The sequence below is a fragment of the Carlito syrichta genome, unplaced genomic scaffold (assembly GCF_000164805.1).
Source record: "Carlito syrichta isolate Samal-C Ts95f unplaced genomic scaffold, Tarsius_syrichta-2.0.1 Scaffold308186, whole genome shotgun sequence".
NCBI lineage: Eukaryota > Metazoa > Chordata > Mammalia > Primates > Tarsiidae > Carlito > Carlito syrichta.
The window spans coordinates 506995-522093 of NW_007252282.1; the positions used below are offsets into that span (position 1 = coordinate 506995).

The 15099-nt window shown below is 36.9% G+C and overlaps 1 protein-coding gene across 1 annotated transcript in view; it reads right to left on the reverse strand.

Annotated features, from left to right (window-relative positions):
- Window positions 1-619: 619 nt before the first annotated feature.
- NOP58 (NOP58 ribonucleoprotein) overlaps window positions 620-15099 on the reverse strand; it is a 32083-nt gene continuing 17603 nt past the window's right edge. The window contains exons 5-15 of the mRNA XM_008065191.2: window positions 13872-14008; window positions 12437-12501; window positions 10697-10831; window positions 9811-9956; window positions 9061-9187; window positions 7141-7304; window positions 5250-5384; window positions 4859-4920; window positions 3318-3451; window positions 1298-1434; window positions 620-891 (exon numbers count right to left, since the gene is read on the reverse strand). Of these exons, the coding sequence (XP_008063382.1) occupies window positions 841-891; window positions 1298-1434; window positions 3318-3451; window positions 4859-4920; window positions 5250-5384; window positions 7141-7304; window positions 9061-9187; window positions 9811-9956; window positions 10697-10831; window positions 12437-12501; window positions 13872-14008 (1293 nt within the window). The 3' untranslated portion in view covers window positions 620-840. The remainder of the gene's footprint in view (window positions 892-1297; window positions 1435-3317; window positions 3452-4858; window positions 4921-5249; window positions 5385-7140; window positions 7305-9060; window positions 9188-9810; window positions 9957-10696; window positions 10832-12436; window positions 12502-13871; window positions 14009-15099) is intronic.

Here is a 15099-nt window from a genome sequence, read left to right on the forward strand (position 1 = left end):
AGACTCTTCCATCAACTTCTCTTATCAAATTGAGCTTTAGCAGATATAAACAGCATACACAAAGAAGCTAATAGCAATCCTATGAAACTCAACACTGTGCTGACATAGCACTCTACATTTCTCTTTGGTGTTCTATGTCATGGTTTAAACGCCACTCCCACCATCAACACTTTAAAATCACTTTGTATAATCTTTAGAAAAGCCATCATAGATGACTTTAAAAACAAATCAGGGTTGAGATTAAGAATTTTTTTGTTCTACTTTTTAGAACTGTAAACAAGTAAAATTGCAGACACTTTTTGAATATTAACCAAGAAGTTTTGCGCACCTAGTTTTAAAACTGAACGAGAAACAAACCTTTATTTAAATAAATACAGAGGCAGAAAGATGTGAGAAGGGTGAAATTAAAAATAGTTCAAGATGCAAGAGAAATACATTTAAGCAAGGCTCTTGGATTGGTCCATCTAATCACTGCCTTCCAAAAGCCTATGTTCAAATTAACCATTAATGACTCACTTTTCAGCTGTAATTATCAAAACAATAATCATCAGGTATCAACAAAGCTACAGAAAGGGCTAAAGAGTCTCTACCTAACATATAAAGAGATCACAGAACTGTCTTAAAATACAAAGAAAATTTTATTTGTGTATCAAAGACTCTAAGAAAGGATGACATAATAAGGTTAACAGAGCTGATGTCAAGATACACACAGGTTTTCAAGTTACAGATGGTTCGCCATTGTGTTCATTCAATTTCCCCCGATGATGCTAGAGCAACGCTGGTACCTTCCAGCTGAAGCTGAGCGTTCTGTCCAGGTAATGCAACCATGGTTCCCTGATGTTAGTCCTCAATATCTTTCTTTTTTTTCTTTTTCTTCTTTTTCTCTGGACTCTGAAAATAATCAACAAGAATGCTTTTCTAAGAGCTATAATTGTATGGGTGACTAACAACTTTTCCTTATAAAATTTAAAATAGATCTGTTTCCGCTGAAAACAAAATTGGGGAAAGATTAAAATCTAAGATATAAAAACCCCGTCTGTAACAAATCATATTCTTTTCCTCCCGCAAAGCAAACTTTTTTTTTTTTAGTAATAAGATTCTGCATTCGGGAAATGGTCATTTATAATATAAATACAACAAGGTCATTTTAATTTTTGCCTCTCCCATCTACAAAAGACATTTAAAAAAATGCCAGCCATTAAAAAAAAAAAATCTATTCATTTTTGATACAGAGTGGATTAGAATATGGAGACCCCACCCATACCAAGACGGTGCTGGTAACCAAGAACAGACATACAGGAATTGCTGTGCTGGTGCAAGGCTCTTCCTCTGAAAGTGGTTCTTCCTTAATGTGTTTCTTTTTATCCTTTTTCTTCTTCTTCTTGACAGATGTTTCCTCTTCTACCACTTTTTCTTCTTCCTCCTCTTCTTCAACTAAACAGCATAAGTATAAAGGTGTAACAAATTAAAATTGTAGCAGACCTCACTCCTGCCAAAAACTTTTGAGTTCTACTTTTTTCCTGTCTGTCTCATCAACTATACAATGTTTATCATGTTCACTGTATAAGTGGGAAGGTCCTTCAAGGCCTACCTTGTCCAATACCACTAACTTTACAAATGATATGGACAAAGATCAGATAAAAGGGATTTCCTCATGATCATGCAGTTAAGCAAAAGAAACAGGATTAAAACCAAAGTCATTTGACTTCCAATCTTTTTTAGGAGAATCAATTATATTAGAAATGGCTAAGAGCTTACACTCTGAAGTCAGATTGCCTTTATACTCTACCTGCTGTGTCCCTGAGTAATTTATTTAACCTCTGTAAAACTCCTTAGACTCATCACACTGGATGGTCACTGAGCCTTAAAGAGAAGATGTGTATCAAGTATAATGCTTGGCACATCAGAATGGGGACTCAAGAGGAAGCTGTCCTCAAAAATTCATTGACCAATACTTATTTAGCACTAGATGTCAGGCCCTATCTAAACAACTGAAGAGAGCAAGGCACAAAACACAGAAAATCTCTGTCCTTGTGAATCTTACTTATTTTAGTGGGAGAGTGGTGAGACATAAAATAAAAGATACACTGTATAATAGAAATAATCAGTGCTAAAGCTGAATGAAAATAAAGCAGGAAGGGAATACACAAGTACGCAAGCACACTTTTGGGAGAGTGAGTACACAAGTACACTTTTGACAACAATCAGGTGAACATCTAAAGAGGTGACTGAATGATGAACACATATCTGGAGGGAAAAAAATTCCAGGTGCTAAGAAGAGCAGATGCTAAGGTCCTCTACAGGGCAGATGAGAGAATGGGATGGAAGGTTCAGGCAACAGCAAGCAGGCTAGTGCAGCTGGAGCACGTGAGCAAGGAGTTGATAACTCAGAAGAGATCAGAGAGCTGATGGTGCTTCCACTGTGGCTACTCCACACTTTCCAAGTAGAACTGAGAAGGTCTCCTGCTAGAATAGATTTGGATTAGGAGAAGAGTCAAGGCTGACAGCCAGAGCAACTGGAATTGCCGTATGCAAGATGTGAAAATTGTGGGGTGACAGTAAATTTAAAAAGACAATCGGATACACAACCGAGAATAGAAATGTGGAATTTGGAGTTTCAAATGCTACTAATGAGTTTAGGAATTTCCTAACTTTTCAGCAGGGAGACAGAAGCACAGAAGTTAAATAGCTTGTTTATGTTTTCTCTATAAAGGATAGGAAGCCATATTTGTTGCTAGTACACTTACAACCGCCGTGCTCCTTAGAAACCAAGCTATCATTACTTGGTTTCTAAAGTAATCATTGCTTTTGCTCTCATGCTTTACTTTTGCTAGACTAACGGGCGAGCGCTAGGGAAGCACAGGTGAAACTAACTAACGAGCAGGGCATTGCTTATCAGTTTTGCAAGACAGCCTGGTCCACTGGTAAGCTACCTATAGCTATCATAACTACAACAGCAGACTGCCAGTGGCTACTCTTCTAGGCTACCTCACATAACAGAACCCATTTAGAAACCATATCCTTTTCCCCTCTAATTCTAAAACGAGTTCATCTGGTAGAAACTGGTTTGGGTACTCTTAGTAAAATATTTAATTCCATATATTCAAAGAAGTCTCTCACATTCCTCTGTGAACTCTGATAAATTTTAAAATACCCTAACTATTCCTGGAGAACGTAATGGCATATTAAAGCCCCATTAGCTTTCAACATGGATGGCCTTACAATAAAGTTTAATGGTATGTATGTCTAAGTCTTAAGAAGCCTGTGCTTTTTAAGGAATAAGAACATAAGCAGCATTAAAAAAAATCCCAACTAACCTTTAATTTTAATCTTGGCTTTTTTTGCTTTCTTTTCAACAACGTCATCCTCTTTATCTACCTGTTCTATTTTGCGTTTTTTAGAACAGGTTGGGAGTGTGGAGTCACCAGAAGGATCGTAAGTCTTCACTTCACTGAAAGAGCCAAAGAGTTTTAGAAAATCTCTTCAAATATCGGTAACTGCAAGAATTCTAAAGATATGTAAAAATGTCATTAGATAATACTTACATAAGCTTACAATGCTGTTTCATTTTAGTGGCTTTGGGGTAGTTTATGAAGACTAATAGTTTCCAAAAGGTAAAGGTATTAATTTTTCAAGTAGGTCAATCACATTCAAGAGAAGTGGTGAGCCAAATGAATTCTGATTTAGTAATCAATGTAGTTACTACAGTACAGGAAAACACTCAATCGGATGGGGGCAATGAGGAGAAAACCTCTTTATAAGTGACTGACTAGAAAGTGAAAACTGAACAAATGCAGCTTTTGGAATGCCGGATAATTAAATAAAAAGCAAAATAAAATCAGAACAAAAATCTTAAACCAAGCTTATTACAGAATCTTCATCACAAGATTCCCAAAAGACAGAGAAACAGGAAGAGATACATGTGGACAGAGTGCCTAGAACCCGACATTTGCTTTTGTTCTAATGTAGCAGAAAGAAAATACCAAAATGAGGGCCTACATTGCAAACCAATTCATCTAAATGATGCTTTAAGTGCGTATGTCCAAGGTGCTAAGCATATGGCACGGGAACATAAAAAGGCTGTCAAAACTATTTCATAAGCAGAACTGTAGATGCTGCATGACTTTATTTTTATAGCTTAAAAACAAATTTACTATTTAAGAAACAAAGACCCACATTTATCAATTAAAGACAATTATAGACTTTAAAAATTATAGTATTGGAAAATTTGCAAAATATAAAAAAGAAGTTAATTCCTATATGAATACATCTGGCTTCTTTCCATAAAATAGAAAAATATTTTTTTCTGAATATGTATTCTTAAATATTTATTTACAATAGATCTTATGTATTGCTCTCCTTACCCACTTACAGTGTAAGATTTTACTATCAAAGTTCTTAGAAGATTACATGAGTCCTAGAAGTAGAATTTATTGGGACAATGACTAGGAACATTTTTAAGTATCTTGATATCAAATGACTTCCCCGAAAAGCTGCACCACATTTGCTTCTCTCATCACCTCACCAGTACTGAACGTTATTCCAAATAACAGCCCAAATACCTCTCCACACAAATCTTAAATTAAAAAATTTACCAGTTAATAACAATGTGTTGTATTATTAAAAACTGAGTAAATTTAAAGTGTTTTCACTACCAAAAAAAGTACGTAAGATAATATGTGTTAATTAGCCATTCCTCAATGTATACATTTCCTAAAACATATACATGATACATGTATATAATTTTTATTTGTAAGTTTAATTAAAAAAAAACTAGGGGCACACTCAGGCAATAAAAAATTGCTATCAATAATTATAAAAATAAACTATTCACCCATCCTCCCTGAAGTGCACTCACCTTTTGTGTTCATATTTTTCTGCTTTTGCTAATGCCTTTCCTGTTCCACTTATTTTTCTTATCTAAGGAAAATTACAAATAAAATTTTAAGTAATACTTTCTTTATAAAACAGCATATAGTCTAGTGAATTCATGGGCCAGCAAGAAGGAATTCCTCTTAATTTTCTTTGTTATTTTGAATAGTATATCCTAACGGCAAACATTGTTTGATATATCAATTCTTGGCAAACGTAAGAAAAACTTAACAGCAGTATAAAGAATATACTAGGCATATGAAAATGTAGCACAAAATAAAACTGTTAAGCAAATGAAGGGAATATATTCATAAATTGCATGGTTTGCTAGCTTTAGACAGGTAACACTTCTGCATTGGACAGGATGTGCTTCTTACCCCTCTATCTTCCAAAGTTCTCAACCTGGCCTCCAATTTGGCTCTGTTCTCAACTCCCATTGCAGAACTGGAATCCTCCCCAAAGGCATCATAACGGATAGCCAAAACAGTTTTGGCTGCCAACATTCGAGATATCTAATAGAAAAACATTTTGTTAGAGACAATCAAACTATATTCAAAGCTGTGATAGGATTTTTAAGAAATCAGGATTGGGCTGGACGTGGTGGCTCAGGCCTGTAATCCCAGCTCTTTGGGAGGCTGAGGCAAGAGGATTGCCTGAGTCCAGGGGTTTGAGACTAACCTGGACAACTTGGTGAGACTTTGTCTCTATAATAAATAAAAAAATAGCCGGGCTCGGTGGCTCAGCCTGTAATCCCGCGCCTTGGGAGGCTGAGGTGAGTGAATTGCCTGAGCCTGTGGGTTTGAGACCCACTTGGGCAACTTGGCGAGACCTCATCACAATAAATAAAAAATTAGCCAGGTGTGGTGGGGCACGTGTGTAGTTCCAGCTACTTGGAGGGCTGAGGCGGAAGGATCGTCGGAGCCCAGCAGGTCAAGGCTGTGGTGGCCAGAAGCGGCCACTGCACTCTACTCTGGGCGACAGAGTAAGACTCCAACTCAAAAATAAATAAATAAAATAAAATAAATAAAATAAGCTGGGCATGGTGGTGCATGCCTGTGGTTCCAACTACTTGGAAGGCTGAGACAGAGGGACCGCCTGAGCCCAGCAAGTCGAGGCTGCAGTGGCCATGAGCGCGTCACTGCACTCCAGCCTAGGCAGCAGTGAGACTCTAACTCCAAAAAAAAAAAAAAGAAATCAGGATTACAAAAGTGTAAGTCGCACGACTCAAGTCAATCTTTGCCACAATGCAATGGCTAAATGATTATACATCACCACCAATACTTTCGTGGATGAAAACAACTTATATCAGCTAATGTCACAATTAGCGCAGACTATTTTTGCAATGCGCTCCTTTAGTTTTATCTCAGTTCTATACCCCGAAGTAACTCAGAACAAGCGTATCCTGTCCCCCAGAACAATCCTAAATACTTGGGGTCCTTCAAGCTAATTATCATTCTGTTTTTACGGAACCCTTTATTTCCTCCAACACTCTGCTCTGAATTTTACCAAATTTCAGTTTAATTCTGTGAGATTATGGTACTTAATTTGTTTTAGGCCCAGTTTCATCATCTGTAAAAAAGGAGACATCTACATCATAGGGCTATTAAAGGAATTAGTGACATTCTATCAGTGTTTAAGCAAAATGCACGTGCTACTATTTTTATTAATTCATATATGTTGCTAGATGCGTTTTCTGCCATACAGAATACTTTTGGTATGCCAACCACAGGTGGATCCTAAGAAAAGAAATATTAATACAATGTAAAAAATGGCTTTCATTGGTCCAATATCAATTTCTTCTCTTTTCTTTCACTGTGCAAAAGTGCATTTTAATTTAAAAAACTTACTATTTTCTATTTGATGAGAATGAGACAATATAAAGATTTAACGTGTACTACAGAGCAGAAGAAAAATAGGTTGCATGAAAAAAATTGGAAGGCTGGATGTGGTGGCTCAAACCTGCAATTCCAGCACTCTAGGAGGCCAAGGTGAGAGGAATGCCCGAACCTAGGGGTTCGAGACCAGCCTGGGCAACTTGGTAAGACCTCGTCTCCACAATACATCAAAAAAATTAACTGGGCATGGTAGTATGTGCCCGTAGTTTCGGTTACTTGGAAGGCTGAGGTGGGAGGACTGCCTGAGCCTGGCAACGTTGGGGTGGCCATGAGTGTGCCACCGCACTCCAGCCTGAGCGACAGAGTGAGACACTGACTCCAAAAAAAAAAGAAAACAAGAAAAAAGTTTAATCTCAAAAACCCTGTACTTTACCTTTCCCTTGTGTTTGGGACTTGTCTGGCCTACGAGGGAAGCATGATAGATGAGCCCATACTTGGGGGTATCCCGTCTAGACTTGAGGGCTCTGAAAAGTGCCTTTTCTGCTCCAAGAATTTGGACTGTAGAAGCTGCATGCTTGGCCAAATTCAAAAGAGAACCTACAAAAGAAAACAAGTTACAAAAGGTATACTTCTGAATCCTTATGTTTCACTTGAGATTCTTTCATTAGCACAAAAAAAGGTTTGCGATGAATGCCCTAGGACAAACTGAAGGTTAAGTTCAGTTACTTATTTGCCTGTGAGATGGTATTACTAGTCTACAGTCCAAGAGCAGACTACAGGAGTTACATGAATATGCCATATACACACCAATCTAGCCTCCATTTTCTGAGATTTTATATATCAAATATTCTATTGCTTTAGATATTTAAAAGAAAAACCCTATAAATACACAGAAGGTATTAGGACACCTAAGCAGCATAACTATGATTAATTCATACTTGATTTACCCCTGTTGTTTCACATATGGACTAGGGAGAGCTATGCCTACAAATATGCCATAGTTCCCACCCATCTGTGGCTTTGTTTTCTGCAATCAGGTAACATTTTTTCAAAATTCTAGAAATAAACAATTTGTAAGTTTAAGACCTTTTGCTGTCCTACTCAGTTCCACCCAGAGAGGAGTCAGCCCTTGGTCCAGCACTATATAAGGCTATCTGACCATGAGTAACTTGGCAGCCCTCTCATTATGCTTCTGCTCAAGTCACCTTACTTTATTTAATAATGACCCTAAATCACAAAAGTGATGCTGGCATTTTGTTACAGTTGTTCTATTTTATTACTGTTGCCAATCTCTCAGCATGCCTATTATATAAATGAAACTTTAGCATAGGCACATATGTGCAGAAAAAGCCCCAGCACATACAGTACACGGGTATAGGATCTGGTATGATCCACAGTTTCAAGCACTCGCTGTGGGTGGGGGCAGGGGAGTGTTTTGGAATGTACCCCCCGGGATAATGAGGGATTATGGTATTAATGAGGTATAAAGAAGGTGCTTAGTTGGATATGCTGCACAGAATATTTTCTATCAAAAACACACTCAACGTTAATGCTATGAACTCAACACTAGAGACATTTCAAGAAGTGTAGCAAGCACATACTTCTGTGAGATCCCTGCATCTCTTACTTCTACAAGATCAGGCATACCTAAGAAAGACAATGAAATAATTGATCTTGTAGCTAAGGGGCAAGTGAATGAAATAGTTGTCTGATTAATTATGTAGCTAAAGTTATTCCAATTTAAACATGCTGATGTATATGTTACTCAAGATCTTTTGTGAGGAATTATAACATCTCAAGTAACATAAAAATAACAAGTACTTCAATGTGTTTGTAGATAAGTAATTGCACATTTTAATTGTAGTATATCATTCTTACTGCATTGCCATTCACATGTTATTATTTTTTACTGTCAGTTATTCAAAATATTTTTGAAAGTCAAATATATTAGCACATACTCAGTAGTATAACTGAGATGATCAAGAGTATGTATCACTGATTGTGGTTTCTTAAAACTGCACTAAAATCTTGGCCTGATGAATTTTCAACATTATGAAAATGCTAATTGTTTTATCCTCCTGTATTCAATCCAATTACTCTAATTAATCATAACAAACTTCTAGCAATGGACCCCAAGTGTCTCAGAAGAGGTAGTGACTAAAGTTGCCTTCATTATCCCAAAGGAAATCAGGCAAACAAACAAAAATCATCATTGAACACTTGGCCCCTAGTCCTCACCCATATACCATCTACTTTCTTTGACCACCTAAAATTTATTTAATAGCAAGTTATTAAGATGTAAAAATATCCTAGCCAGAAAGCAACCCCAAATTCTGTTTCCAAATGACATCACCTGCATGAGCAATAAGCCGTGCTCCCACCAACTCGCCCACCATGACAGTGACGTTGGGTGCAATGGCCATCATGCGGTTCTGCAAGTATTCATAGAGCTGGGTTCTGTACTCGGAAATCTCAATCACCTGGTGCAGGGAAGAAAACAAGTATGTCACAAATGTTTTACGAGTAAAAGCAGTCTAAAATTCATGTCCAAAACACAGGACCCTTAAATCATGAAAGAGCAGCCACACAACCCTGAGTATATTATCATCAGTTTTCTATGAAATGGCTCTTGTGAGGACCTTATTACATGTTTGTAAACTACTTAGAACACTGCTTGAAAATGTTAGTCAATATTATTGTATTTTTAAGCTTCCAAAGAACAGACATTTGTGTCATCCTCTTTGCAATTCCTGACTAGCTAGCTTCAAATCAAGAGGAGAAAAAAAATTACTGCAAGCTACAGATATAAAACTCAGAACTATCCAGATATAAAACTCAGAACTATCCATACTTTTCTGCCTTCTTAGTGGATTTTTGGTTAATTCATTTTGCAGATGATGCTAACAACACACATTACTTCATTTTTAGTATATTTCCTCTTTATAAGTTTACAAATCGTGATGGCATCAGATGCGGTAGTGACTGAACACCCTCATATTTACGTTATCAGGTGATGAATAACTGTAAAAATCATCACTGCCATCAGAAGGTTGATATTAGAGCTGGTGATGCTACAACTAGATTCTGCCTTGGTATAACTTACCTGGGTGCAAAGATGCAGAATATTGCAAATATCTTCTTCGGAAACCTCTGTTCCCATAGAGATCTCTGCAGCAGCTTTCACTTCTGCCTCAACATCCTCTGGCAGCAATTCAGATAGTGTGGCAGAGGCATAGTTCTTCCTGTCGCCTATGGAAGGTTTGCAGAGGATCAGGGAGAATCACTCCAACAAATAATATAAAATCCACCAAATAGTCAAAAGAAAAAGTAGACATAAGCCAATGAAAATGATGCCTAAACAAAACAAAAAGTGAACAAGTTTGACCCAGTGGTTTTCCTTTTTAAGGATTTAAGACACTAAATTTCTCCCCACCACCTTTCTCCAAAAAATAATCAGAGCAAAACTAAGACAAAATATTCCATGAAAATTTATTTCAGAAAATGTGGTAATCATATTGTCACAAAATCCTATACTGAAGCCAGGGCCAGCAATTCTTGGTGTGTACCAAGTAATCCATATTTACTAACAACCATCAGGTTGCTCTAGTAATAGTACTACTATGCCATTAGTTTGGAAAATAACACTAACAGCATAGATGGCAATAGTACTATCAGCGTTAGGACTCATTGATGTAGTAGCACAGGATTCCCCCAAGTCTACTGTTGCCTCTATTAATGGCAAATCCATTCAAATTCACTATAAGAAGCCATTTTAAGAAAAATCAAACTAGAGAACCATGTTCTCTGTTGCATAAGCCATCAAAATTAAAGTTAAAACTCACTGTTTCTGAAGTCTAATAGATATTACATTGCATACAAATTACAAAAACCCTGGGAATCTTATTTTTTAAAATCCTTGTAATGTGTATTTCATGATGCAATCAAATTCAGTTATTTTCAATGCCTTAAAGGATGAACAAACTACTCACCAACTTTCTGTAAACACTTGCAGTATGTCAAGTTATCTGAAATAATTTTTCCTAATTCGGGGAAATGCCAGCCATACCATTCTCTACATCGCATAATGTAGTTGTTTAGTTCTTTATCCAAGTCATCTAACAAGGCTATAGTAGATTAAAAACAAAACAAACTTAAAAGAAATTTATTTTGGAAAAACATATACAACACACAAAATTTAACACTTCAACCATTTTCAAGTGCACAGTTCAGTGGCATTAAGTACATTCACAATATTGTACAACTACCACTACTATTTTCTAGAACACTTTTACCATCCCAAACTGAAAACTCTGTACCCATTAAATAATAACTCCTTATTTCCACTTCCCCTCAACCCCTTATAACCTCTATATTTCTTTCTGTCTCCATGAATTTGCTATTCTAGGTACCTCATATATGTGCACCCACGTAATGTTTGTCCTTTTGTGACTGGTCTATTTCACTTAACAAATTTTCAAGGTTTATCCTTGTTGCAGTATGTCTTAGAATTTCATTCCTTAAGGCTGAATGACACTTCATTATATGTACAGGACTGGATAACAGCCATTATTCAAAATGCTTGGGATCAGTGTTTCAGATATTAGAATATTTACAAACACATTATGCAGTATCTTGGGGATGGGATCAAAGTCTAAATACAAAAGCCATTTATGTTTCATATGTCTCTTATAAACACAGTCTGAAGGTAATTTAATATTTCAAATAATTTTGCATATGAAACAAAGTTCTTACTTCAATCCATCACGAGAGGTCAGGTGTGAAATTTTCCACTCTTGGCTTCATGCCAGAATTCAAAGTTTCAGATTTTGGAGCAATCTGAATTTAGGATTAGGGATGCTCAACCTGTACTCATGAAGCTATGTTTACCCACTCATCTGTCAAAAGGTATTTGGGTTGTATCCACTATTTGGCTATTGTAAATAATGTTGCTATAAATGTGTATACAAGAAACTGAGCACCTGCTCTTGATTCTTTTGGGTATATATCTAGGAACAGAACTGCTGCTTGAAGGATTTTTAAAATTAAAAAATGCTAAGACTTTGATGTTTTTAAAAACCATCAAATGATATGGGTAAAAAAACCTATTATAAAACCAAATGAAGCAAAGTGCAATGGCTCACGCCTGTAATCCTACCATTCTGGGAGGCAGAAGCAAGAGGATTGCTTGAGCCCAGGGGTTTAAGACCAGTCTTGGCAACTTGGCAAGACCTTGTCTCTAGAAATACAAAAAAAATCAGCCAGGTGTGGTGGCACACACCTGTGGTTACAGCTACTTGGAAGGCTGAGACGGATCACCTGAGCCCAGCAAGTCAAGGCTGCAGTGGCCGTGAGCATGCCATTGCACTCCAGCCTGGACAACAGAGTGAGATGCCAACAAAAAATAAAATAAAATAAAACCAACTGAAATGGGCAGAATATATAACTACACAGATTCCATTTACAGTTTTAACATTTTCATGGAAAATCATGAATGAACTGGGTTACATGTTAATTACATGATTTACATTATCTCCAACTAGTCAAATTTTAAGTAGCTATCTCTTTTTCTCTTCGGCATGTTCCAATTCATCTACTAAACGTTTATCTTACTAATAATTCTAGCTGATCTCCTTTCCATTTCTTAACAGAATCTTCAAAGATACAGTTTCAGTAGCAGAAAAAACTCATGAAGAACGGAACAAGATTAAACTTGCATGTACTATACTTACAAATTGCCTGAACAATCATTGTGTCCACTTTATCAGCGCTAAATTTCAATCTATATCGAGACAGGCTGGGGAAAGGAGGAAAATAAATTAGTAACACAGTATTTAAATTAACATCTTAAAACTTTTTTAATCACATCCTCTCCTTGCAGCTATAGTTTTTACTTTTTCTAAATCAGAATGTGCACATTGAAAAATACACCTGACTTATTACAACTTGTATTTCTGTAACATGAACTAGTTTATGTATGAATGACAAACAGGATAATGTTGCATAGTGCACAAAGTCATACGGGTTCATGTGTTTTTTTGCAGCACATTAATACTTTATACTAACAGTTAAGAAATGTGTAGTACACTAACATCTGAAAATAAAAAGCTGTGGAGGAACAATACTGTCTTTGTATAAGGGTTTCTTAATCTGCACGCCACTGACATTTTGGGTCTCATAATTCCTTGTTGTAGGAGGCTGCCCTGTGCTTAAGAACCTTAAGCAGTATCTCAGATGTTTACCCATTAGATGTTAGTTGGCAGTCCCCTATCCCATCCCCTAGTTGTGAGTCAAAAATGTCTGTGGATGTTAGTGCCCCATGGGGGACATCTGATTGCCCCAACAGAAAATCACAGCCATTCACAATGCAGATGAATCACAAATTTGTATCCCAACTCAGTCTCTCTTATTCTCTTAGAAATGCTTGTTACAAAGCCCTTCCTGACCTTTGTGCGTTTTGAGCTAATAAACTCAGCAGTTCTAACCTTTCATCAATCTATGTTCACATTTCAAAATGTACATGTACAGACCTTTTTTACTGCAGTATTTAATATAAATTTAAGATGTCCTTTTCGCTGTGGTAATAATTTTATTAGGAGTACCCATTTGATAATACTCATTACAAAGGTCATAGGTTTTGAGTAATCTACCCACAATCCTCTATTTTCTTCACAAAACTTATTTTTAGTGCAATTTCACAGAATACCAAGCTTTTCATTAAGACATATACCACAATATAGCAATGTCTATTCTAAGGGCCCTCTAGTTAAATATGGTAGGGTTAGCATGGTTCTCTTTGCCTCCATCTAAAATTCACTAAAAGTTGGGATAAAACAGTCACCCCCACATGTAACTTTGCAGAGAGAAAGAAAAACTAGAAAACCCAAGAAATATGGGATCCAAGACTAGAGGAGTAGAGAATTCCTTCTATGAAGTTTTCAGAGTCCAGACAATGGAGCCAGACTGCCAGTGTTCAAGTCCTGGCTTTACCATTTGCTAGCAGTATTAAACTTGGGCATAAGATTCCTCATCTGCAAAGTGAGGACATTACCAATATCTTCTTCATAAGGTTGTTATGAGGATTGAATTAGTATCTGTAACTTTCTTAGCACAGTGTTGTATAAGTGACTATCAGATAAAAATAAACTACTTTCCAGTAATTCTCACCTGTGAGCCAGTCCCAGACACATAGCTGCCATTTCACGTGGTTCTACCCCAGGAATTAATCCATCCATTTGTGAACGGATTCCTCGCATAAGTTCATTAACAACAGGACTATGGATACAACTGAGATTCAGTTTTTCCTACAAGAACAAGAATATGTGTATTAACTATAGGAACAAATTTTCCTCAAATTATTTTTAAATAATAAAATAACACTGATTTAAATATGTGCATTTCTCAGTTTGACAGAAAATATGGTTTCCAGTGTGTCTGTAGAACAATTGAGTATATTGTTGGTACAAGTAAAAACTGATACAAGCTTCCAGAGGGTTGCTTGGCTACACAGAGTGAAAGCTGCAAAACATTAAAATTTTAACTTTCTAAGTGTTATTTTAGAGAAGGGTACTGATTGAAAAGTTAAAGCTGAAAGTTGTGGGACCTTTCCCTACAGATATATTAATTTCTCTTAAATATTTCCATATATATATATGTTAATGTGTATATGTAAACAGGACTGGGTGCAATGGCTCACACCTGTAATTGGGAGCCTGAGACAGAGGACTGCTTGAGCCCAGGAGTTTGAGGCCAGCCTAGGCAACACACCAAGACCTCATCTCTACAAAAATCCCCAAAATTAGCCACGCATGGTTGGTGCATTCCTATAGTCTAGCTACTTGGAGGCTGAGGCAGAAGGATCTCTGGAGCCCAGGAGGTTAAAGCTGCAGTGAACCATGATTGTGCCACTGCACTCCAGCCTGGGCTACTGAGTGAAACCACGACTCAAAACAACCAAACAACATGTGTATATAAACAAAATTACTCAAATCTTTTAAAATAGTTCAAAATCTTTATATAATATCCAAGTAGTATATAACTTTTTTCTGCACACCTTCACTTTTCCACTTTATATTTGCTAACTCTTTCACATATGTTTACATAGGTCTACATTCATGAAAATCATGACAGGCAAGCAAAATTGTATATATTACATCACATGTTTAAGAACAAAATATTGGTTTGGTGTGGTGGCTCAAGCCTGTAATCCTAGCACTTTGGGAGGCTGAGACGAGGGGCTGTCTGAGACCATGGGTTCGAGAACAGCATGGGCAACTTGGCAAGACTTCACCTCTATAATAAATCAAAACCAAATTAGCCGGGCATGGAAGTGCACGCCTGTAGTTCCGGCTACTTGGAAGCCTGAGGTGGAAGGATCGCTGGAGCCCAGCAGGTC